General features: G+C 39.4%; 1 protein-coding gene across 5 annotated transcripts in view; it reads left to right on the top strand.

Moving 5' to 3' along the window:
- vti1a (vesicle transport through interaction with t-SNAREs 1A) overlaps positions 1–26951 on the top strand; it is a 334105-nt gene that overhangs the window by 37275 nt on the left and 269879 nt on the right. Inside the window, exon 4 of one of the 5 annotated variants that reach the window (XM_087998892.1) lies at positions 22517–25770. The exons of the other annotated variants lie outside the window; for them this stretch is intronic. Within the exon in view, the coding sequence (XP_087855018.1) occupies positions 22517–22831 (315 nt within the window). The 3' untranslated portion in view covers positions 22832–25770. Of the gene's footprint in view, positions 1–22516; positions 25771–26951 lie in introns of those variants that run through there. 5 annotated transcript variants of the gene reach the window in all.

Here is a 26951-nt window from a genome sequence, read left to right as displayed (position 1 = left end):
AAAACATTCAACAGCTCATTATCTAGAATGGATTAGAAATGAATAGTACATGATCACTTCAATCCCAGTGCAAATAGGAGATGTAAACTCTTTCAGCAACACAGCTTGATGTGATCTGAATGTCTTGATTTTGTTTCTGTTTTTAATTTTTTTTAAAACAAATCTCCAAGACTGTTTTGCTGCTTTATGTCACTTCCTACTGGCCATAGCTTTACCATATTGAAGCTGAAGGATATTGTTTTTGGGATATATGGCAATTTGTATAATTAAGCATTAATCAATATTTATTGTTCTTTTCTCTAGAAACCAAAGGGTATGGTTTCAACATAAACAAGTTATTTAATTTTAAACTTCACTGTCACTTCACTCTGTCGGAACAGAAATCTTTTGAACAAGGCTACTTAAAACTACTCATTTAAACCCTGGGAAAAACTTTTTCTCTGCATTGTTCTTCTTATGTACAATAATTTATACCTAGTTTTAATTTCAGTATATTTTTAAAAAACTTGTGCATGAGATTTGGTCATCAGCCAGCATTTATTGCTCATTCCTAACTGTACTTGAGAAGGTGATGATGACAGTAGCAAGCAAGATCAAGATTGTGAACATGCAATTAAATATGCTGCGTTGTACAACATAATTAAGAGACATGCTATAAGTGAATCATTCTACTCGAAGTGTAATTTTTAATTCTCCTTGGGAACAATATATGTATTTTATTAATATTGCATTTCTTTTAAAGTCTGCAAACCTGCAATACATTAACCTATTTACTAGATATCAGACTACATAATATGGGCAATGTTTATTTTTATTTGTATAATCGGATTTTTTTAGTGACAGATAAATTAGTTGTCACTATTTTCTTCAAGAGTTGTGATTACTTGAGTGCAATGTGAAGTAATCCCTGGATAAAAGAAAATTACTGCGGATGCTGGAATCTGAAACCAAAAGAGAAAATGCTGGAAAATCTCAGCAGGTCTGGCAGCATCTGTAAGGAGAGAAAAGAGCTGACGTTTTGAGTCTAACTGACACTTTGTCAAAGCTGCTTTGACAAAGGGTTATTTAGACTTGAAACGTCAGCTCTTTTCTCTCCTTACAGATGCTGCCAGACCTGCTGAGATTTTCCAGCATTTTCTCTTTTGGTGAAGTAATCCCTATTTGTTGAGGCTTATTATCTTATCTTATTTTATTTTTATTTTTATCATTTTTGATTTGGAGCTGTTAACTGAGAGCTGAGTATGTCCTGTGGACTCTGAACAGAGCTTGTTTTTGAGAAAAAGAAGAGACCAAGCAAAGTGATGTTTGTTTGCGTAGCCCAGTCTGGAAGTTAATTGTAGTTGATTCTTGGTCAAGGAAAACTAGAGGTTTCGGTTCTGGGGATGCATTGTGCCCAAAACAGATGGCGTATGTTGAATATTAACCGGAATCTGCTATGGAGGCAACCGGTATGACTAAGAGAAGTCAAAGATTGAACTGATTTTTGAACTGTTTTTATGTCGGAAGGATTATACCTGCAAAAGCTACAGGACAGACGTTTGTTTTATCCGTGGCTATCTTCTTAATATTGAAAGTTTGTAGAATATTAATTCAGTTGTAAACAAATACTCCTCAGAGCCTACTAGTAGATAGTTACATGCATCAATATCTTCAGAAACCAAGCAAGCTCCAAACCCATATGCCTGTGATGTTACGGATCATGGAGTCTGCTGAAGTGAACTAGCCAATTACGTCTTGTTTTCTTTCTTTTAATTTGTCCCTTAAACCTTGTTTATTTGTCTTAGTATGTAGTGAGACTAGAATCAAGAAAGATTGCATTTTCATCATAGATATTAATTAGATTATTGTTTAACTTTGATCTGCTAAAGCTACTGTATTATCAATCAATTGTTAATTCTCTTGCTTAAGCTGTAAACTTGGTGTCTGTATTACAGTTATTTACAAAGTCTTGTACTGCTTATTCAAATGTCTGGTCAGGAACCAATTTTGAGGGTCATTGTTTTCACTTTACTGTGTTGTGAGTACAGGAGGATGATTTGGTTTGTCTGTCTGTCTTCATGTCATACATTTCAGAAGGAAAATTGGGTGTATTAATGGAAGTTGAAGTTGGTCAGTACTTGACAGTCCAACTCACCTGAAATTAGAGCTAGAAGCTAGCTGTCAGAAAAAAAAAATCAGATTACTGGCCCAGTGTTATGAACACTACCACTATGATACAAGAGCTCCTGCAGGAAGAGGGTTATAAGGTAATTTGGTTTCTTTTTAACAAGGAACTTTACAAGTTTTTGCTTCATAGGTCAAATTCATTGAGCCTGTTGTGTCTGTGTCAGTTCTTTGCTGAACTGTTTGAAGCTAACCTGCTACCCTACTTTTTCTCTTCATAGTCCTGTATCTCTCTTTGCTTCAAATATTTATGTAACTTTCCTTTTAAATGATCCAGTGATCTCTCCGTGCTCTCTTCTTTCTCTTTTCTCTCTCTCTGCGTTCTTGCTCTCACTTTCTAATCATTTGTTACCTCCACAGTGACTTATTTTTCCCTCTCGACCTCAAATGTTTGATAATTAAAAATAAAATTTCCTAATTTTCTCCTTTTTAGGTTTCTCTGCTTCATTATAGCTTTCTCCTCACCGAGTGTTTATTATCCTGATGAATCTAGGATGCTCTGAATATCCTGAGTCCCTGTTAATCAAGCCCAAAATATGATCGGCATTTTTTGATCTCTTCAATTGCCTGGACTTAAATATCCAAGTGATTATGGAGTTCTGTGCATGATCTGCTTATTTCTCTGTGCCTTTCAATATTTACTTCAATTTTTTTTTGTTTTTCCTACAGAAAAAGTCTGAATCATCTGTACATATCTCGAACAAATGGCTATCCCACTTCTATTCCTCCTCCAATCCAAGTGACATATACGTAACATTGGGTTCATATTCATACACTAACATTTCAGCTATGCTATTCCACTTACTCTTTTAACCAACAAATTTTCTTTTTCGTCTAAAGTCCCTTCTGTGATGTGCCTGGCTGTTATTGTGTATAAACATTTATTTTTGGTCAAAATAATTGAAGTCATTTTTTTCATGACTAAACATTGAGCTCACTACCCAAGCACTTGTGATGATGCTGTCTCTTTAAGAATGTTATATTGTCCTGGGTTTTGTTAAAGAGAGGTTGTAAAGGCAGATGTTGAAGTGTCTACAGGAGACTGCTGAAGTCAACAATTTAGGAGGCCTTAGGTTTAAAAACAATTGTAACAATGGAAGGGGAACGGCCAGTTCTCACAGGTTTCACTTGCTAGTTTTTCTTTGAGCTGTAACAGTCAGAACTTATTTGGGTTCCAGAAGAGTTGGACCTTCAGTAAATGATTCCTAACTGCTGCTGTCTCTGAAATCTCTATTATTTCTTCCTAAATGGAGAACTGCATGTAAAAATTTGTGTCTGAATTTACCTTTTTGCCAAAGGGTGTGTTTATGGGCTGTTGTTATATTGGAACAGTTTAATTAGTAATAGGTGCTGTATCTATTATTTGGTTAAGTTTTCCAATAGTTAGGTTTGGCCAATCTCATTGCATCTGGAGCGTGGCATTTCGCATCTACCTTTAGAATAAAAAATGGTTAGGGTCTAGGCTACTTTCTTAAACTATTTTGAAGGGGCCTGACCTGGTCTATAACATTGTGAAGTTGATAGGATTTGGAAAAAGGAAGGAGGAGTAGGTTTCGTGATGCTATTGTGATGAATGATGTGGACCACTTGTTTGTCTGAGTTGTTGACATCTAATTTTATAATCCATCAAGTGCTGCTTGATTTGAGATTCCTTTATTACCGGGGAAACCCTACACCACCATGTCAACTTCATAAAGAAATGTGAAAAGTATAAGGGTCATGTATTCAGCATTGGAGATGGGCAGTTAGCTAGGCTTGAATTCACAAAACGCATTTGGCGGCATCTGCTACCTACATCACTCCATATTTTAGTTTATAAAATAAATTGAACTATGGGCAAATTCTAGAAAACCCAAATTTTCTGACACTCAGTTAACCACTTTGTGTTTGATATTATGCAAACTTAAAGAAAAGTTTGAACTTCCTATTTCAACATTAGATTATTAACTTGGATTGAAGTTCAGAGTACCATTTTCATTTTTACTTTTAAAATATCTGTGACTGTTCCAGGAAAGAGGGCAGAACAATAGTAATCTTCACAATGGTAAAAAATGGGCCAAATAAAGTGTCAAAACTCAATGCCTTCTAGGGGGTTTCCGCTTCTAGGCCCCACTAGAAATAAAACTCCTTATGCATAGAAATATAGGAAGAATTTTTGATACAGGAGAAGCCATTGAGCCTATTATGTCAGCATTGGCTGTAAAAGAGCTAATCAGTCTCATCCCATCTTCTGGCTACCGGCCTATTTTAGAAAAAGATCTAAGAAGTGTTTTTCTAATCTGATGCCTGTACTTAATTGAGGATGGAATACTACTCTAGTATTCATTGAGAACACTGTATAATTTTGCCTCCTTACATAAGGAAGCAATTTGCATTAGGTTCACTAGATTGATTCCTGGAATGCCAAAGTATCTTGTGCAATAAAGTTGGGCCTATACTAATTGAAGATTACGAGAATGAAAAGTAATGTTATTGAAATGTGGAGGATGGAGAAAAGGCTCGACAGGGAAAATGCTGGAAGGATGGTTTCCCTTTCAGGGAAATTTTGAATGAAAGGCATCAAATAAAATCAGGGTGCTTTCCATTTAAGATCAGGATGAAGTGGAATTCCTCTCTCGACTGTTGTTAGATTTCAGAATTCTTTTTCACATACAGCAATGGATATTCATTATATTTAATGCTTAATGTAACAGATTTTTGATTCCAAGTGTAATTGAGGGTTATGGAGGGCAGGCAAGCAGGAAAGTGGCGTTAAAGTGACAGTCAGATCAGCCATTCTCTTGCTAAGTGGCAGAGCAGGTCAGTGGACTGTCCTGCTTCAATTCCTTATGATCTTATGACCTTAGTAACCTCATGACAAATTTTGCTTGATAATTGGATGGTGGACCCAATGTAATTCCATCATTGTTGAGCAGGTGTGCAGACTTCCTGTCAAACTGCAGCATATATGTTAGTGTGTCTAACCTATCAGCTGTTGGGCTACAAGTGTGATTGCCTTTTCATTGGTATGATTGATGTTGTGCAACTCATAAAATGGAAAAGTATATTTAAAAAAACATTTACAGTACTTTGGCACTTAAAACCAACTCACTCCTGTTGCTATACTGTATGGCTTTTATTCCCAAACTTGTTTGCTCTGCAACTCTACTTCAAGGCTTAAATTTTCACAATTCCTCAATGAGATCTGTGATTGGGGTGGAGTGGGTATTCATTTGTGCTGTGAGGGCAGGGGCCTGTGTTTTGCTTTATTCGTTCATGAGACATGGATGTCACTTGCAAGGCCAATTACTGCAGTTAAAAGTCAAGCACTTTGCTGAAGTCACATGCCAGAACGGATAAAGATTGCAGATTTCTTTCCCTGCAAGGTACTAGTGAATCAGATGTGTATTTCCCAAGAATCAATAATCCCAGATTTTTGTTGTGTTCAAATTCTGCCATCTGCCGTGGCGGGATTTGAACCTGAGTCTAAAGGGCATTACCTGAGTCTCTGGATTAATAGTTTAGTGATAATACCTTAAGGCCATCGCCTGTTTGAGGAAGCACAGCTCCCTCAGAGTTCAGTGGCAGCCGTTGCTGTGTTAGAGCCTGTGACCTTTGTTAGGGTCCCAATCCCCACTTTGGAAACCCCTTCTGTATGGCTTTGTGACATGCAGCAAAGATATGCATTTAAATTTTAGTTTCTTGGTTACAGTGTAATGCTATGCATATGTTGTTTTGATTGCAACTTATGCACACTATGTTTGACGTGAGTGTCTTGTGTCCTCAAAAGTAAGGCAGTAACAAATAAACACCTTTTAGATTAGATTACTTCGTGTGGAAACAGGCCCTTCAGTCCAACAAGTCCACTGACCCTCCGAAGAGCAACCCACCCAGATCCATTCCCCTACATTTACCCCTTCACCTAACACGATGGGCAATTTAGCATGGCCAATTCACCTAACCTGCAGATCTTTGGACTGTGGGAGGAAACCGGAGCGCCTGGAGGAAACCCATGCAGACATTGGGAGAATGTGCAAACTCCACACAGACAGTTGCCTGAGGCCGGAATTGAACCCAGGTCTCTGGTGCTGTGAGGCAGCAGTGCTAACCACTGTGCCACTGTGCTGCCCATTTATTAAGCCTACTGCACCTGGTAATCCCAGGCGGTCTCCCATCCAAGTACTAACCAGGCCTGAGTCTGCTCAGCTTCCGAGATCAGGCGTTTTCTGACTAGTAAGACCGTAGGTGCTGGTTTGAATCAATCAGCTGATTTCTTGTTGGATGTTTTTTTTCTGGAACATATGATGAAAGTGATTTTTTTTTTATTGACGTAGTTTTTTTTTATTTCTGATGGCTTGCACAATAATTTTATTTTGGTTGTGTTGATTTGTGTACAGCAACCACACCGTGTTTAAGAGTTGTGAATGATGGTTTTTATTACCTGGAGCTTTGTGAACTAGACAATCTTTCACTTATGTCCAGTAACCTGTGAAAGTAAATTAAATTTCAGATATTAGACAATTCTAAGAGATGTTTGTTATTTGTTTTGGTGTTCATGAAGCCAGAGCTCAGTGCTTTCCGAGATGCACAAATGAGTTTCTAACACAGTCTACATTCTTATATATGGAGTCACTGAGGAGGATTAGTAAAGAAAGAACACATAATTAATTCTGTTTTAATGTGTAATATTTGGGGGCATATTTCATGTATGTTTAATCCCTTCTTCCTCTTTGGAAAGCTAGTGTGAATTAGTAATGCACTTTATCAATGTTGTATACATTGGATTAATTCTTGCCTTTTCTTCAGTGACAAATTCCCCATGCAACCCAGTGTTATTTGGCCTCCATGTGTGTCCCTCTCTCTTTGTTTAGCACCTTCCTTTGAGAACAAAGTTGAAATCTGAGCCAAAACATTTCTTAATTTAAAGTATTGTAGATGTGAACCCAAATTCCATTTTGATAACTAGTGTTTAAAATAGAAAGTAAATAGAAATTTTAAAAAGAGTTTAAAAATCAATACCGTTTCATCTATGACCATGTATAGGTTTTGCATTTTTGATTGATAGTGGGGTAGGAGGCTGAGAACTAGTAATAAACTGTGACACACGCAATGTAATGGCCCCAGTGCTGATGGATAGAACCAATTAAACTTAAACTAACCAGTTTGATCACTGTTCGGCATCTCTGAGTAATAGCCCAGTTCAAGGAGAAATGTTGCTGGTCCCCAGAGAACAGATTCATTATATAAAGTAAATGTTTGTCTAGTACATCATAGTTTTCCATAATCAGGAAAAATTATCAAGAAACAAACAATATATCTGGGTGTTTACCACAATTTTGATTGTGGTTGGCCTTAAATTGGTCTCCAGAAATGTGCAGTTGTTTGTGCGCATTGCTTTATCTTCATTTTGACAATACTTTTGATTTTTATTGTGTTTTAATAATGAAAATAGTGTTTACAAAAAAAATGCACCTCAGCATTGACAGGATCTTGAAACCTTGTCAGATTAGTCTGTTAATACTTATACTTCCAGAGTAAAGTTTAAAAATGGTGCATTTTTTCCTATGCTATTCAACAGAATGCTATTAATTGTACTGCCGCATCACTGGACAAACATTAAAAATGAAAGAGCACTAAACCACAAATAAATGATCATATGTTATTTTTTGAACAGCAGTTTAACTATTTCAACTTGCATTTTAAAACATATCCATCAGTTTTGAAGACCCAATTTAATTGCATGAAACATGTTAACATTTAAATTTGATTTTAAAAATGTTTTTAGAAAAGGAAGTACTTGTTTTAATTATCTGGTCCTTTTTAATGGTTTTGCTGTACCCAACTTGCAGCCTTTGGGGATACTGCCTTTATAAAGTATTGTTCTGGCTGCTTCTCTTGATTGGCCCAGAAACTGCAATCAGCTGGAAGCCAAATGACATGCCTCTTAGCCATTCCTTTTATCTTTGAGACGAGTATCAACATTGTATGCTTCCTAATGGAAATGTAATTTAATGAAATCTATTGGGTAAACATACTTCAGATGTTCAAAGCAGGTGACAAAGTTTTTGCTGGCAGCTGAACCTTGGCTGGATTCCAGACGTCTAGTTACTATGCATATGGCATTGAGTGAAGCACTTTGGTTAGGGACACATTATAATTCATATTGCTTGTCTTGATCTGTACAAATGTATGATTGTACCAGCATAAATTACAGCACTGAATGTTTTTTGAGTTGAAGACAAGATGATTCAGGGTGTTTTCTTGATCCTGCTGTATTTTATTATCATAGGATGTCACAAGTATTTTTTAACAGTAGCCTTTTTTAAAAAATCGCCAAATAGATTGTTCTCTAAATTGCATAGGAAATGTAGTTAAACAAATTCAACTTCATAGGTTGTTCATGGTGGTGTTTTGTTTTTACTTTTGTTTGATGTTATTTTGTGTTATGCAACTGGTCTCTTTTGTGAATCTGTTTCATTTAAATATAATGCAAACAACCAACTGGTGGAGGGCAGCACGGTGGTTCAGTGGTTAGCACTGTTGTCTCACAGCGCCAGGGACACACGTTCGATTCCAGCCTCGGCTGACTGTCTATGTGGAGTTTGCACATTCTCCTCTGTGTCTATGTGTGTTTCCTCCGGGTAATCCGGTTCAAAGATGTGCAGTTTAGATGAATTGGCCATGCTAAATTGCCCAGCGTGTTCAGGGATGTGTTGATTAGGTGCATTGGTCAGAGGATAGCGTATAGTAATAGGGTAGGGGAATGGGTCTGGATGGTTACTATTCGGAGGGTCGTAGTGGATCTGTTGGGCCGAAGGGCCTGTTTCCACACTGTAGGGCTTCTACATATAAAAAAAAGTTCTATAACAATAAATCATTTCAAAACCTTAGCCCACACATAGAATGCTTTGTAACAAAATGTTAGATATATTTTATTCGTAAGGTAAGTTGAAGTGGTTTCTTAAATAAATTCCTTTAAAAATTTAATCACTAAGTTTTACGTTGCATTTTTGCAGATTACTCTGGACCAGTTCATATTTGTACAATGAGTGATGTGCATATTTGCAGGAAAGTTTAAAATTGTACTGCACGCCACTCATTTGTATGCAGGTCAACAACATTATATAAATGGATTGTAGGCTAGGGTAAAATTATTCTGCAAGTAGAAGTACAACAATAGTTAACTGTTTTCTTGCCATGTTTGATTATTTGGAGATTTTTCGAATGTTTGCAATTTGTATTTTTAAAAAAAAACTTCTGATAATCACCAATTATGGCACTTTGCAAAATTGCAATGAACAACTTACCTAGGTGATGCCCTGTTTGTAGAAAGCATCAGACTCTATTAGGATTGCTTAGATCTAAATGAAAGCAATTCAGTTCAGAACTGTGCACAGATGTTTATGTGAGGAATCAGTGGAATTACTAGTTACATATAGGAACTGCTTCTTTGACTATGCCTTTAGCCATCTACCTTGATATCTCCATTTGTGACTTGATGTCAAATTTCATTTGATGGCATTCTTGTGAAGTGTTTTAAAGACCTATTACTACAATCAAGGCACTATATTAAAACAAATAAGTCTTTTTGTATTCTTCTATGCATTCGTATGTATACATCTATAAATTTGGACAATTTGATTAAGCTGTTAGTAATAAATACTTTTATTTTAACTTTTTCAGTTCTTGCTGAATATGCCTTGGTGAAGCATCTCTCGATATTTTTCTATATTAAAATGCTATGGGGGATCCAAGATAGCTGCATCCTGCTAGGATAGCGTTTGCTGGGCTCCGTGCTGTAACACTGACCCGACAGAGCTAGGACCCATCCCAAATACTTTACTATGAATAAAACCACAGTAAAGAAGCTAGAAACCTGAAAAACTCTACTTACCTTTGTTCTTGCAGCTGGAGAATGTGGAAGAAAGGAGGAAGCTCGCCCAGGGCCGGAGCCACTGCCCAGCCCTCTGAAGCAGTGGGCTTGCTTACTCACCCAACCCTGTTTGAGGAGCTGGCCAAATCTCATGAAGTCCTGGGGAGACAGATCCAGGAAAGAATTGAGGAGAAGCTGGCTCCTGTATCTGCTATGCTGCAAGACCTGGGAGAAAGGACTGACGAGCCCGAGTGCCTGGCTGCAGGGGTACAGGCAGAGACTGACTCCTCCAAGAGTTGAATTGAAACCTTGGAAACACTGATCCATGGTCTGTTGGACCTGGTAGACAATCTCGAAAACTGGGGCAGAAGAAAGAACCTGCGTGTTTTTGGCATACCGGAAGGGTCAGAAGTGAGAGGCTGGTGGACTGGTAGAGTTCTTCGAGAAGTGGTTCCCACAGTTCCTTGGTTTGGACGTTGAAAAGGGAAGGATAACAGTTGAAAAGGGAAGGATAACAATTGAAAGAGCCTATTGGATCGAGGCATGAAAGAAAGGTGCGGATCAGCGCCCACACCTGTCCTGGTGAGGTTTCATCATTATAAAGACAAGCAGAGAGTTATGGAAGCCTCTAGAGCCCAGGGGAGGGATTCGAGGGCATTGGGATGTGGCGGCTCCAGGGTCATGTTTTTCAAAACTTCACGACAGCAGTAGTCTGCAAAAGGAAGTCCTATGATGGCGTCAATAGGAAATTGAGAGAGCTTGGGATCCAGTATTCTTCAAGATATCCAGCGGTGCTTCGGATCAATCATAATGCATCCATGCATTTGTTTGGCTCGCCAGAGAAAGCGAAGGGCTTTGTGGACACGTTGACTTAAGTCAAACGGCCGAATAGGCGTAGAGGACAGAGCTGTTCGGGCTTGCTCTTCTATAAAAAGGACTTGATGGAATGTCCTTTCTGGTAATAAGTTGCATGAAATGATGTCTGGAATGGATAGAGTATCTTTAATCTCTAAGTTATGTTAAGGGATGGGTGACATATTTGTTTTTCGTTGCCTTATTTATAGTGCTAACCTTGCTTTTGGGTGTGTTTTTTTAAATCTCTCTACCAGTTGGTTGGTGTATGTGGTGCCACCCCAGCTGGTGGGAGTTGAGGTGGTTGGGATGGTTGTAGGATATGTAGGTATTTCCTTGGAATGGGGGTAAATTCCTTCAATCAGTGCCTTTGGTGATTTTCTTTTTGTTCTTCTCTGGGAGAACGCACGAAGGATCTCGATTTGCAACAGGACCCATGCCTTGCAATTGAAGATTCTCCACAGGGTCCATCTGGCCTCAGACCACCTTGCTAAATTTAAAACAGGAGCATCTCCTTTGTGTCCTAAATGTAAAGTGAGCGTGGGCATGCTTACTCATTGTCTTTGGTCCTGCCACAAACTGCGGGCATATTGGAGTGCTGTGGTAGGTGAAATAAAGAAGGCCTTGGGGATGGAGGTGGAGAAGGACCTGGTATCTCCTGTTCTTGGCTTTGTTAATTCACTTTCATTAGATGCACACAAAAAAAGGAATCCTCATGATTTGTGCCAGGAAGAACATTATATTAGGCTAGGTGTCGGAAAATCCCCCAGGGCTGATGTGAGCTAGTCGTGGAGCACATCCCCTTGGACTTTCTGAGGAGTATGGTACACCATAAAACTGAGAATTTCTATCAGACGTGGCTTCCCTTTTTGGACTACCTGGGTACACCATACTACTAAGCGCCTTTATATAGCCATGACAATTCTATGTAATGAATCTGGTATCCAGAGAGGTGGAGCTACGAACATATGAATATGTATAAACTTGTGCAGTTGATGATCGAGGGCTATTGCTTTGCTTTGTTAAACTGTGTTGTGGTTATTATCATTATTATTGTTGTTAAGACTTTTATTTTTTAGCTTAGTTGTTTGATATTTATTTATGTAATTAGCATGTTTCCTTTTAAGTATTAGTTTGAATTGTTAGGTTTTGTATTTGTAATATTCAAAAGAAATTTTCCTTTTAATAAAAATATATTTAAAAAAAGGATGCTGTAAAATTTAGCATGATTTTGCTATTGCTATCACCTATGCCAGAAAATGTTCCAAATTCTGGTTATTTAGTGACTCTAGTTTGTCACTTTCTGAGGCCGCTGACATCTTCAGTCAGCTTCTTCTCTCTTTCCCACTTAGTGAGAGCTACTGGCCAAAGGTGGACAGTTGTTGCATTTGCCAGTTCCTCGTAGGAGGCCATGGCTGCAATCATAAGGATATTCAGGTTTGTATGGGATCCAGGTGTGAGGTAAACAATTTATGGAGTGTTGGAGACATTTCTAGGCTTGAATGCCATGGGGAGAGAGGAGCAGGGAGGTCAGACACAGGAGCAAGGAGGTATGATTATCAGCAGACACGCTGTGCTTATATCTAGTTCCTTATTCAGAAACAATTATCTTTGTCCTTGATCAGAGTTTAGGAATGGATCTTCCCATCCTGAATTTAAATACAGTGGAGGTTGACAGGATGGCAGAGTGTTCTGCTTCATGAAATCCTACCAACTTAAGTGGCCTTTCCATTTCCAAAGTCACTATCTGTGGGAGCACAAGATACCAATAAAAGGGTGCAAATTGCATTATTTCTTGTTGTATGCAGAAAACCAATGCAGATAACCTGATCATGAATTTTGTAAGGAATGTTTTTCGATGTGACACACTATACAAGGGGTTGTGCTGTTTCCTGTATATGGAGGCCAAACATCTTCCAAAGAATGAAAGTGTCGATGCTCCTAAGACCTTGAAATTGAAATTACTTTGTGAAATGTATTTGTTCTTATTACTTTGGAGGAATTAACTGTTGATTTTGTTACAAATATTAAGAAAATTAGTTGTAAAATTTCTTCTGTAAACTTTCGATGAATAATGGGTCAAACTTTGATTTCTTGATCTAGATGTCTGAAGAAGACTGAAATCATTATGAATTTTGTGCAGTTCTAGAAGATGTTGTTAAGTGTCAGTGGAGAAATTGTTTCCCAGTAGATGCAATAATTATGTGACCTTTAATATCAGTGAACTCGTATTGTAAAATATTCCAAGTAAAATAATTGCATACATTTAAATAATATATTTATAAGATCATATAGAAATCCAATTAAACTTTATTGAGGTATATGCAATTATGAAGGCCACACCAAGCACCAAACAAAGCCTGAAATAAACAGTAATAATCAAAGTTCTTTGATAATGTAATTCCTGTACATTGTGCATCACGTTTTAATATTAAATACATAAATATTAACAGCTTGTAATATTAATGCTGCTAAGTGCCTCCACATACTGAAAAGCTTAATAAAGATGAATGGTTCATTGTGCCAATAATCTTGTATTTCCATTTTAAAGGTAAGGGTTACACTCTGCCAGTCCCCTGTCCAGAATGGAAGAAGATGGCGCATGACTACAAAAAAGGATTAAACAATTTGTCCTAAAACATTGAACCTTCTCTGATTGCTTTACGCTATTTAGCATAAATAGCAAAATTAAGTACTTGAGATACCTGAAGTACATAATTTTGTTTTCCATTATGACAATTATTTCTTTTTCTGTATTTTATAACTGCCCCAAAACATGCTAAATTTAAATATTTTATCCCCACATTTTTACTTTTCACTGGTAATAAAATGGGTATTTGGGCTTTTATCTGCAAAGGTCATGGGATGCTTGATTATTATGTTACAGGGGTAGGAGTACATTTTTCTATTGTTGATTTAAAATATGAACTGTGTGATCCTTTTGTATATTGGTTACAGACAAAGGAAATCTGCAAGCTTCACACTAGACTTAGGTCATGTTTAATATGCAGATTACATTGAAAAATAGGTAAAACCATCTTTCAACTTAATTTCCACTTGAAGTTTTGAAAGCTCTCCTATCCTTTGTAAATTATTTAATCTTTATAAATGAAATGTCTTAGCTTTATTAAATGAGTGTATATATAAGCTTGATGTTTGGGATATTTCTTCCATATGCATCAATGTAATTTTTTGCTGAGCTTCAGTTTTTTTTGAATTGCATATTTTGACTTTCACTGTTTGTTTGTTTAAAAAATTGAAATCCTAACTAGGATCTGTTTTACATGATTTATATATGGTGTTTAGCATTGGCCAACTCTGAAACCAGGTAACTCAAAGTTGAAAGCTGGAGAAAAGCCAAGAACAGAAAATACTTGTTCTTGCACATGATGACAAGCAGTGGCCTTTTCCCTGAAACTAGTGTGGACCTTTGGTCCTCAATGATCTGAAATGATAACAGGTCTCTGCAGAGGTGAGATTTCCAAATTGCTCTTATCCCCAGGCTGCTGATAGCAAGCAGTGATATGTGAAGTAGTGACCCTCTGGGGTCGATTTTGACACTTGGTAGAATACACTGCACAATAGAGCTTGATAGCATCTTCGACTGGCAGCAGAAGTGGGGTGAGCTAGGATAAATGGTTTGAGCTGAAGAAATCCAACAACACTCAGCTTATCTTCGGGTGACAAATTGATGTTTGTAGACAGTCTGACAGAGAGTTGGTATTGCATGTTGACGTATCCTGTTTTGATTTGCAGATGTTTGTTTTGGGGTAATTTTTTCATGTTCTAGAATATTTATAAATGGTGTTGCAATTAACTAGCAAATAATATTCTGGTGCATTCATATTTTAGAACCTGTTTTATATCAGTGACAGGCACAATGATTGTACAATGTGCTATTAGAGAACATATTTCTAGGCTTTCAATATATTTTAGGATTTCCTGAATCTGTAAATCTAACTTGTGCCAAATGTATATAATTTTCAGAATGCAGTTGTCATTTTAGCTGTAATTAACTATGTATTGCAAAACCTATGAAATCTTCACATAATACCTTTGCATACTCAACATTCTGTACCTTAGGTTCCATCTTTTATATCCAATTTTTACTGATTTATTTTTTTTCCTTGATCGATCACTTCTTATGATGTGGGAAAGAAATAATATTGCAGGACAACGTTTTTGGATATCCATCTGTTCTTCAATGTGTGCGATCAACTAGAAAATTGGATTAAGGGGAAACTGAATAAGTACACAAGAGAGAAAGAAATAGAAAGATTTATTTATAGGGTGTGTTGAAGGAAGACAGAAGAAAGCTTGTGGATGGAATAAGCACGAGCAGAAACCTGTTGGGTAAAAGGCCTGTGCCCATGCTGTAAATTCTTGTTTTGAGTACATGCTCATTAAATATTGGGTCCTTTTTTTTAAAGAAAAAAGCTATTTTGATAACCAGTTAGCAAATACTAAATGCCAACTCATCATCTCTAATTTGAAAATTTGCTTTCCTTTGTAGATAGTGTAATATCTCCCAACAATAATGTGAACTTTTATTCATACAGTGTTTTTTTTTTGGAATTAGAATTAGGTTTATGGGGTCATGTCCTCACACGAGTCCATAGAAAAGTTTACAAAGTTGCCACTTACAAGGTCGTCTTAGGTATAGGATTAAAAAATCACAAATAAATCAGCATTACAGTCCTTTAAGCAGATTGCACCAGGCCTCACCTCCAGTCCATGCCAGGTCTTGTCTCTAGTCTGTGCTGAACTAAGTCTGGGGCTTCCTGTTCTTGCTGCCGTCTCGGCTGTCTGTTCTAACTGCCGCAGGTGCCAGGGGACCTGACTATCAGCCATGGAGACAGGAGACAATGTGCTCCATTAAAAGGGTTCCAGTTGACCCTCTAGAATTGAGAAAGCAATATGAATAGATATTTGTTAACGCTAATGCACTGAATCTAGCCCCAAAGTGCTGAATGCACATTACAACAAGCTCAGTAACCTCAAGGTCAGTGAATCCATCATAAAATGCCATATCTCACCAAATGTATCACTATCCTCTGGCATACATCAGTTCACTGCATTATTATCACTCATCGATGAACAATCTCTATTAAGCAGAACTTGTTGCTCATATCAAGGAGCACATTAAGGATAAGTGAATTTGTGAAGGACAGGTATGGAAAGGATGGGTCTTTACTAAAAAAGTACATCATGACAAGACCATGTTGGAAGACCAAGAAGGGAGTGTTGATAAAGAGACATTGTCACTTGATCTTAGTCACAGATATAATTCAGAAACTGATGTTGCTCATACTTAAAAGGATAGCATAGATGTCACCTAAAGCGTTACCAGGGACGAGTGGCCTGTGGATAGCACATGGGACAAGGGTAGCACTGAGACCAGCTCCTTGGAGGACGAATCACTTCTGCTGCAGAGGACTCTAACAGGGCAGATTACAGAAGATGGTTGATGTATAGTCTCAATTGAACTCATTGCTGCAGTGTGAGGCCTTTTGGAAGGCCTAATTTATATAGCAATGTTAAAGAGCATTGGGGTTTCTGGCACCAACTTTGAACAGGACTTTGTATTTAACTTGGAGTGCATGGAAGTAGTGGCCAATTCCTTTAGCACACTTGTGGATTTATCTATGATACAGTGCACGATTACTAATGTCATTGATTCTATTGTAACACAAGCTGAAATAGCAGAAGCTTAGACTGAGTCCTTGCAAGCTCAGTTTCTCCCTTGTAAGGTCAGATCGCTCTCTCAATCTCAACTTGTTTGCATGCAAGTTCAGACATCTGCTGTCACAAATTTGGGCAGCTGTGTTAAAGGAGTGCATGGATTTCATGTCTGCTCAGTAATCTGCACTCCAGTAGATTCGGGCATTGTTGAGACTGGGATTGGCAGTGCCTTCATGAATTATGAATCCATTGTCTTCACTACCTTCCCTGGTGGTCTAGTTTCCCATTTGCTGAGAGGATGTAGACAGGACTTAAAAGGGTCAAACCTGCATGAAGTTGTTATTCAAAGCCTGTTTCATTGATAAATAGTAACTTTGCACAGCCAACAGAGTAATGCATAGCAATAGATAAAACATAGAGAAAATGGACACATAGGGAATACATTGTCGAGAGCGTGGTGCTGGAAAAGCACACTAGGTCAGGCAGCATCCGACGAGCAGGAGAATCTACGTTTCAGGCATAAGCCCTTCACCAGGAATGAACCTTGTGGGCCATAGGGGCTGAGAGATAAATGGGAGGGGTGGATTGGGTTGGGGAAAAGGTAGCTGGAAAAGTGATAGATGAAGATGGGTAGGGCAAAGGTCATAGATTAGATTGGAAAGGAGGGTGGAGCGGATAGGTGTGAAGGAAGATGGACAGGTCAAGAGGGAGGTGCTGAGTTGGAGGCTTGAGACTGGGATAAGGTGGGAGAAGGGGAAATGAGGAAACTGGTGAAATCCACATTGATCTCGTGTGGTTGCAGGGTCCCAAGGTGGAAGATGAGGCATTCTTCATCCTGGCGTCGGGTGGTTAGGGTTTGGTAATGGAGGAGGTCCAGGACCTCCGTGTCCTTGGTGGAGTGGGAGAGGAAGTTAAAGTGTTTGGCCACAGGGTGGTGGCTTTGGTTAGTGCAGGTATCCCAGAGATGTTCTCTGAAATGATCCCCAAGTTGACTGGATCTGCGCTACCTTCTGCTCTCATCCAGATTCAATCAATAAGCACATCGACTTGGACCCAATATACTGACCACTGCAACGGACAGCTGGAACTGACAACCGGAAGCGGCAGATTCAAACCACTATAAATGCCGGAGGAAACATCACAGAAGCGCTTCACAGGAGGCTCCCAAGCACTGAGAATGTCACCTAGACAGGGGACGAAACGTCTGCAACACAAATTCCCAGCTCGGCGAACAGAACCACAACTGCAATATCCCCTCCCATGTGGTCGACGAGGCCCTCCAGTGGATCTCTTTCACTTACTGCACGTCCATCCCTGAACCCTACCCCTCCAATCGCAACAAGGACAGAATCCCCCGGTCCTCACCAATCTCCAGCTACATCGCATCATCCTCCGCCACTTCCGCCGCCTACAAACAGACCCCACCATGAGGGATATATTTCCATCCCCACCCTAATTGCATTTTGGAGAGACCATTCCCTCCATGATTCTCTTGTCAGATTCACGCACCCTTGCCCCCGCCCACATACGACTCCCAGCACCATCCCCTACCAACGCAGGAAATCCAAAAACTGAGCCCGCATCTTCTCCCTCACCTCCATCTGGTGCCCCCAAGGATCCTTCCACATCCAACAGAAATTTACCTGTATTCCAGACATGTCATTTACTGTATCAGTTGCATCCGATGTGGTCTCCCCTACATTGGGGAGACAGGACGCCAACTTGTGGGTCGTTCCAGAGAACATCTCTGGGACACCTGCATCAACCAACCCCACCTCCCTATGGCCAAATACTTTAACTCCCTCCCCCTCCATCAAGGACATGCAAGTTCTGGGCCGCCTCCATCGCCAACCCTAACCACCGGACGCCTGGAGGAAGAACACCTCATCTTCCACTAAGGGACCCTGCAACCTCATGGGATCAATTTGGATTTCACCAGTTTCTTCATTTCCTCTCCCCCCGCCTTATCCCAGTCCCAAGCCTCCAACTTGGCACTGCCCTCTTGACCTGTCCATCTTCCTTCCCACCTATCCGCTCCACCCTCCTCTCTAACCTATCACCTTTCCCTGTCACCTTCATCTACCTATCACATTTCCAGTCTCCTTACCCCCAGGTCCACCTCCCTCCCATTTATCTCTCAGCAACCCCCCCCCCCCCATTCCTGATGAAGGGCTTATGCCTGAAATGTCGATTCTCCTGCTCCTTGGATGCTGCCTGATCAGCTGTGCTTTTCCAGCACCACACTTTTGACTCTGATCTCCAGCATCTGCAGTTTTTACTTTCTCCACATAGGAAATATAGAACAGTGATTAGTTGATGTAATTATGACATCGTTTGAAATGATTATTTGGTGTTTGTTTTTATTGTGTTATTGTCAAGCATTCGTTGTGATTATCAGTTTTTGAGCGAAAAAATTGGGACTATAGGGAATTGGGGTTGTGTTTACTGGAATTGCTGGAGAATAATTTGATCACGGACAGTTAGGCAGGAAGGTATTGCCTGCACTTGCATGTGGCTAGGATCGTGTACTCATGATAGTAAGGTTGTGCAGTTGGTGGCAAGAGCTATGACTCCATGATGGTGGGGATATGCAGCAACAGCAACTTAGCAATATACCTATATCAGAAACAAAAACACGTTGCTGGAAAAGCTCAGCAGGTCTGGCAGCAACTGTGTAGAGAAATCAAAGTTAATGTTTCAGGTCTGGTGAACCTTCTTCAGAACAGCTGAGTTCTGAAGAAGGGTCATCTGACCCAAAGTGTTAAATTTGAATTCCCTACAGAGATTCTGCCAAACCTGCTGAGTTTTTCTGGCAACTTTTGTTTTCATTTCTGATTTACAGCATCTGCTGTTCTTTTCGGTTTTTATTCAGTATATCTTTTTGTCTGGGTACTATAAAGCTGCTTCAGAGTGGTCTAGCAGAAACATTGATTCCGAATTGCTATGGTCTGCTGTGTCATATGTGACAACGGAACTTTCATTATGTGCAATCTGGCCATGTGTGTGATTAGTGTCCAGGAATCATCAGCCATGTGAGCAGTATATAGCATTTGATTCCTGATACATATCTGTCATGGTGGTTCAAATGCTGATGGTGCTGTGGAGCTTGACATATTACAGTTCATTGCCATGGTCATCTTCGTGGCTGTGGCATTGCATCCTCACCCTGCCATATGGTTGCAACAGGTAGTAGATCTCAAAGAAGACATCCTTCATGAAGTGTAGGGCTTGGACACATGGAGTGGAATCTTCCTGGCCTATCTGGTGCTTAAAAAAGAGTAGACCTATTTGGGCAGGAGGCAAAGTGCCAATTTCCAATTGGTGGGTTGAACGTTTGTTATTAATTGCTCCGAACATTTTATGTGACAGGGGTTTTCTGACTGTAATTGACAGGAACCTCTTTTGTGTTTATTAGTATTTCACAAATACTCATTATCACCCTATTGGAGTTACGTTAATGGGAGCAATTTCATTATCAAAAATTGGGAACTCGTCTGTTCTCAAACCTGACTATGTATACAAGGCAGGTACCTGAAATTGTCCATTACTACTTCCAATCTATTGTGAGTACAAAATTTTACACTAACTTTTCTCCCTCAGGAAATAAGCTGTTTACTTGCACAAACACTTATGACATTAGATATAAAGTCCCTCCATGCTCCTCAGAATGAGGAGTCTCATTCATATACAGTCAGCTCTATTGTCCTTAATTACTTAGTGTTAGGAATGAAGGCTCAATGGGTCCACTACGTTGCTCAAATGAGGCTGAATTCAGCAAACCTGACCAGGACAGGAAAATGGGGCTAAGCCTAGATGAGAAATTTACAGAAGGGATGGGGTGGGTGGAAAACACAGAAAATAGGACAAGAAGTATGCCATTCAGCCCATTGAACCCACTCAATCATTTGACATGATCACAGCCGAATCCTCTCACTTAATGCCATAATCCTGCTCTCCCTTCATACCCTTTGACACCTTTAGGCCCTAAAAGTCCATCTACTTCTTTTTAAGTATATTCAGTCAGAAAATAAAGGTAGTGAATGGAACTTAAAGGCTGTGATAGTGGAGGGATCCTGGGAATGGAATGAGCAAACTTGGTTACAAGGCGGAGAGTAAAAATTGCAGGGACAATGAAGGGTGGGAACTGAGTATTAAGGATTGTGACCACAATGAAGTAAATTGGTTTATGAGTAGTGAAGAAGAGTAATGGAATTGAAAAAGGGTTGGTTACAGGGGTGAGGCTTGGCTTGGGATCTCAGTGAGAATGGGGTCGGGGCAAGAGTAGCAGTACTCGTGAAGATAGTGAAAGGACTGATAGTCAAAAGTGGGGTGGGGTAATATAAGAAGGACAGAGGGGATAGGAGATAAAAGGCAAAGGCCAACAAGTTATACGTGTGAAATATACGCAAAAGAACGGAAGAGGCTGAAAGACTTGAACTCAAAGTTTACCACCATTATTTTATGCCAACGCATTTTCCAGTTGAGCTATAAGGAGAGGCTGAATAGGCTAGGGCTGTTTCCCTGAAGCGTTGGAGGCTGAAGGTTAACCTTACAGAGGTTTATAAAATCATGTTTGGTATGGATAGCGTAAATAGACAAGGTCTTTTCCTTGGGATGGGAAAATCCAGAACTAGAGAGCATAGGTTTAGGGTGAGAGGGGAAAGATGCAAAAAGGACCTAAGGGGTAATTTTTTCACGTAGAGGGTGATTCATGTAACACTTTATCCTCCTTACCTTATCTTGCTAAAGATCTATAGAATTGATAAGGTAACAGGAATAGAACAGTGTATTCATCTGGTTAGAGAATGTAGTATCTCCCTTTAGTCATTCCCAATTGACGAGTCTGAAAGTTTTCCAAAATTTATCAATACCATTCAATTAAAAGAATCACGTGTAACTCCACAATAACTGTTGATACCAAGCTTAAAATAACCATACAAACCAATGTACATAGGCTAGTACATACTTTATGCTGCACACTGACACCAGTGTGATGTCGCTAAGTTTATTATTACTTTTAAAGAATCCAGCTAAAAGTTGGGTAAAACTCCTTGGGTAAAATTCTCTGTTAATACTCTATGCTGCACACTAACACCATTTAAAATGTTGCTGTGTCTGAGTAAAAGTCATTACTTCAAAACATTCTCACATTTGTTAGTCTAAGTTTTTAAATCACCTGTAGTGTAAAAGCAACCTTAAACACACATACTTTTGATCTGGCTCATATGGTTTTCTTCTGTATAGAATGTGTTTTACAACTAACTCCAGTAAAACAAAATATAATGTAATTTCGCATTTGATTAAGTCAAATTTTTAAGAGAAAGTAGAACTGCAGGTGCTGGAGAATCAGTTGAAAAGTGTGGTGCTGGAAAAACACAGCAGGTCGGGCAGCGTCTGATGAATAGCAGAGTCGACATTTTGATGAAGGGCTTATGCCTGTAACATCAACTCTCCTGTTCCTTGGATGCTGCCTGAGCTGCTATGCTTTTTCAGCAACACTAAGTCAGAATTAGTTGTTGTTGACCAATAACTTGATCCTGTTGAGCTCCTGGTGCAGCTTGGGGTCGGGGAGAAATTAATGCACAGTCATCCATGTTAGAACATTTATACAGTGCTGAACATAAAAGTTAATGACTTGGAGATTAAACCATAATGCAGGCTGAATCTTCCATTGTGTCAGGGCTACATAACAGGTGATGAAAGGCAAATAGATCCACATTGCTTAGAATGCATATGTCAAAAAGCATAACGCTAAGATAAAAAGCAGAAATATATTGTATGTATCAGCATCAGAAAAGACACACACCATTCATGAGTTATGGAGGTTGCATCTCTCCATGAACAGGTGACAGCAGGACAGACTTTCACTCAGGACGGGAGCAACCCGATAAGTCTCCAAAGTTGCCCTTGAATTTGATAAGATGCCATATGCAAAGTATCTGTCTCATTCCTGCTCTCTCTTCACAGATCAGTAATTCCATGCCAGATGTTGGAACCATTGAAAGCAGCAGCAGTCTTACCATCGATAAGATGAAAAAGACCAAGAAAGAGGAAAAGGGAAGAGCTAAATCAGAATCAGGGGGCTGTAACTGTGTACAAGCAAGCTGTGCAAGTGGGGAAAGAGAGTTTTCGGTGACTCGACTAGTCTACCGGGAAATGATATACAGAAGGCATTGCAGTTACCTCCAGATGTGTAAACTACTGTACAGAATGCTTTTCACGCCACTAGAGAAGCCATCATTTCCAACTTCTATCTCCTGTCGGTCGATCTGCAACCAGTAGGCTTAGGAGGAAGCATTCTGTCTGTGGAATTGAAGGTTGCAGCAAAATCAGTGCATTTCCTCACCACCAGCTTCTTTGCTTAATTGAAGTCTTGTTTAGCATCTTCCAATCCAGACCGCAAGTGCATTTGTGAGGTTATAGATACTGTTTACAAGAAAGCAGTTCAGTTGGATCATTCCACTGTAGATCCAGACAGCAACCCACTCGATGTGGAATATGCACCTATTACTGGGTTCTGTCGGGTACATGAGGTTATCTGTCATACACACGTGGTGCTTTGAGCTGATTGATATAAGCCAACCAGTTTCCTGAACACAAAGAAATTTCACTTCCTCACAGACAACAATTCCTGTAGGTGTGGACTTGCTATTTAGGGAGCTGTTGCAACATTTACATTCTACACAACTGCCAAGTGCCACAAATGTTTATGCCCCACATCATCAGGTCTGGTTCATAGATGACCAGGGGAAGCCTCAGAAAGAATGGCGAATAAACCCAGCGCAATTCTCTGGCTGATGCATACAATGTTTTTACTAAAGCTGTCATTGAACCGATGCTTGGGTTTTTGATGATGTACTTCCATTGCTTGGACTACGAAGGTGGAGCACTGCACTACTCATGGGCAGGGTCTCCAGAATTATGGTTGTTTACTGTGCATTGCATGACCTAGCTCAAAGATGGAGTGAGAACATACTAAAAGTGGAGCAACCACCTGTTGCCTCAGATGTGGAAGAAAGGGAGTCTGTTGGAACTGTTGATAGAGGAAGCTGGAGCAGTAGTAAAATGAGGCAGGCAGACACAAGAGAACACGATAGTGACTGGTTGAGAGAACGAATGACTTTGCGTGAACATTTTGTGGACACTTATAAGTAATAGCCAGGTGTGATGCATATGCCTTGGTGCCCTCATTGAAATGCTTGTTTTATTACTGTGAAACTTTATGATGTTTCGCATGTCATAAATTGGAAAATTTCTTTTTTTTTCTTTTGCTCCAATAACTCCTGTTCAGTGGCTAGAGCATCAGAATGAAATTCTGTGGGCGGCACGGTGGCACAGTGGTTAGCACTGCTGCCTCACAGCGCCAGAGACCCGGTTCAATTCCCGCCTCAGGCGACTGTGTGGAGTTTGCACGTTCTCCCCGTGTCTGCGTGGGTTTCCTCCCACAGTCCAAAAGATGTGCAGCTCAGGTGAATTGGCTATGCTAAATTGACCGTAGTGTTAGGTAAGGGGTAAATGTAGGGGTATGGGTGGGTTGTGCTTCGGCGGGTCGGTGTGGACTTGTAGGGCTGAAGGGCCTGTTTCCACACTGTAATGTAATCTAATCTAACATGGGACTGTGCTTGTAACGCACAGGCCATTGTTTGCAAGCGATATTAATCTATTAAGAGTGATGCAAAAAGGCTACAGTATGCTAATTGGCGCATACAACATAACCATGTAGCTCATGTTGCTCATTATCAGCAAATTTCCATCTGCGAAATGAGGCCTATACATAAGAGCATCAGCACTCTTCACAGTGCTGTACCTGAGGGTCTTGTGAGCATCTGAAGTGATAATTTCTTTCTAAAATACCATGAGGGGCAATGCAAAACTGTTAAAGGTACAAAACGATTGTACAGGAAGGTAGAAAGTGCTTTTGTATTCATTTGCAAAAAGTTGACACATCTGTACATTGAGTGTCTTCAATATTCTTTCATTTTTTTGGTTTCTGCCATTGTGTCTGGGTGTTGTTTTGGCTACAGCTGAATTGATGATAGCCTGCTGACTGCTCTGTTGCCTCATCCCTGAGAGTAGATTGTCCCTGCACTTGAACACACCCTGAAGGAGCAACTCAAAAGAGTTTTGTGTTTTCTGCATCATTTGCAAGTTTGGGTGTGGGTGATGATACCTGGTCCAATGATGTTCATGGGGTTCAGTGAGTGAGTTTTAAATATGGTATCTGAAAGTTGGAGCCTGGAAGGTCCCAAGAGGGACCAGAACTTTCTGCTTGTCTACCTGTAAAATCTGGCATTTTACACGTGCATGCAGATGTAATGAGCTTTGAAGAATGTAATTGTGTAAGAAAACCCAACTTGCCCACTAAGTGGAAGCATCACCTGCTTTTTGGAACTGCAGTGACACTTGGGTGGAATTTTCTCTTGCAAGCCTATCATTTCTTGCTGAGATTTTCCTTTGACTTGTATTCTCTGTTAATACTTGGCCAGGTAACATTTTCTACTAAGACCTCTTCTTTCCCCTCTTGATCCGTCTTGTGGTAGCTTTCGCTGGTTAATGTGCCTTCTGCTTATTCTGCTAGCCATGCTGTATTCCAAGGGAAATATTTGAGACTGTATCCTCAGTAGAAACAACTGATTTGTGCAGAAACCTTGAAGTCAGAAATGACTCCTTCCAGAACTGCTACATAATTTGCTGAAGACTTTTGGAATTTTAACGAATTATAGGAAGCAACAAACGTCTACAGAAACGTAGCAACAGCCAATGGAAATTGATCAACATTAACTTGAAAATAGTATCTGATCTCTGCCAATAATATGGGCCTTGAGGTTCAACCTCCTTTGAATGAGTGGACGACCTCTACCAATGAGTAGTTGGTACTGATCCCAACTTCTCACTAAGTATGGTTGCCTTTAAAGAATTGTGCACAGCAGCCACATAGCACAATCTCCACACACATCAAAGAGTGTTATTGAATTTTAGCTGTATCTGTGACAAGCAGTTTGGTAGACCTCCTCTGACCTCTACTGAATTTTCAGTAAGAGATGTCCTCATATAATTTAAGGTGAACTATTTTAGGAAAATCTAATGAAGTCTAAAGAAAAGAACAAAGGGATAGAATCAAGGACATACATTGGTCTTCAAACTTCAAAATGTGTACGTCCTTTTTTTGCTATTTGCTTTGATTGTAAGAATCATTCCAATTAAATTTTCTAAACACCTGTTGTTTTAAGCTGTGTTTCTTAGATTCATTAGACTCATTCGTAAGCATAATAAGCAGAAAATGGATGACAAATATTGGGTACAAATTGGAAGACTAAGTGGTGATAGTGCCTTGGTTAGTATATTTTTTAAAATATGTTTTTGAGAATGTAGATATCATCATTGAAAGTGACACAATATCATGTGATCCATTTCTGCCAGAGTCTGTTAATATGTGTAAGCTGACTCAATACGTCTCCATTAAAACTGAGTGCCCAAACTCTCATTCTGCTCTTCAACTTTGCTTGCATTAATTTAGAAAGAGAACATCACAAAAATAACAGTATGTGAGCAAGACCATTCAACTCATTTCAGTTCATTAATTCTGAAAGACCTGAGTGTATCCATATTGCTGCAACAAAGTGAATAAATCAAACTTCCCTACATGATCTCCGATACTATTTTACATAATCACTACATGTAAGAAACAAGTCTTGATACCAGCCCTAAATTTATCTTTTATTAATTTTAACTTGCATTTTTTGTCTTACTGTTATTTATTTACTAAAATATACCAAACTGAGAAAGAAAGGGTCTCAATAAAACATGTATAATTTTGATATAGCTGTATGGATGAGCTGCAAGAATGATGTATCCCTCTGGCAAGGAGCCGCAGTTTCAGGATATACACAATAGACTGTAGTGAGAAATTTCCTCATTCAGAAGGTGGTGAACCTTTTGGAAAAATCATTGAATATATGTAAGAAGGAAGTACAATTCCAGAAACTAAAGATGTCAAGGAGTATGGAGAGAAGAGTGAGAGTATGGAATTGAGATGAAAGATCATGGTTATGGTGACTGGCAGCATGGGCTCAATTGGGCAGAATGGCCTACCCTACTCCTATGTCCTTTGAAATGCTTCAAATGACTTTTTCAGTTCTTTTAACTGCATTGTTTATCTCTAGGACAACTTTATTCGGTAGACTCATTGCAGGCTGAAAATTCTGAATTTCTCTAATCTTCCTTAATATCTGGACCTCTCACATTATTGATTAACCTATTCGTTTTATTTTGTGGTCTGCCATGCTTTAATGTCTCCCTTGTGTCTTTGGAGCCAGATAATGTGGACCTATTAAGGCCAGGTTTTAGCAAAGAATTTGGCATGTTTTGACTGAATTTCGTATGTGAGGAATTATAGAAATGT

This window comes from Chiloscyllium plagiosum, unplaced genomic scaffold (assembly GCF_037043375.1).
Source record: "Chiloscyllium plagiosum isolate Xiang-an unplaced genomic scaffold, Cpla_swu_hap1 HiC_scaffold_22, whole genome shotgun sequence".
In the NCBI taxonomy this organism is placed as follows: Eukaryota; Metazoa; Chordata; class Chondrichthyes; order Orectolobiformes; family Hemiscylliidae; genus Chiloscyllium; species Chiloscyllium plagiosum.
Note: the sequence above shows the minus strand (reverse complement) of the source record. Positions and strands in the feature narration are given on the sequence as shown.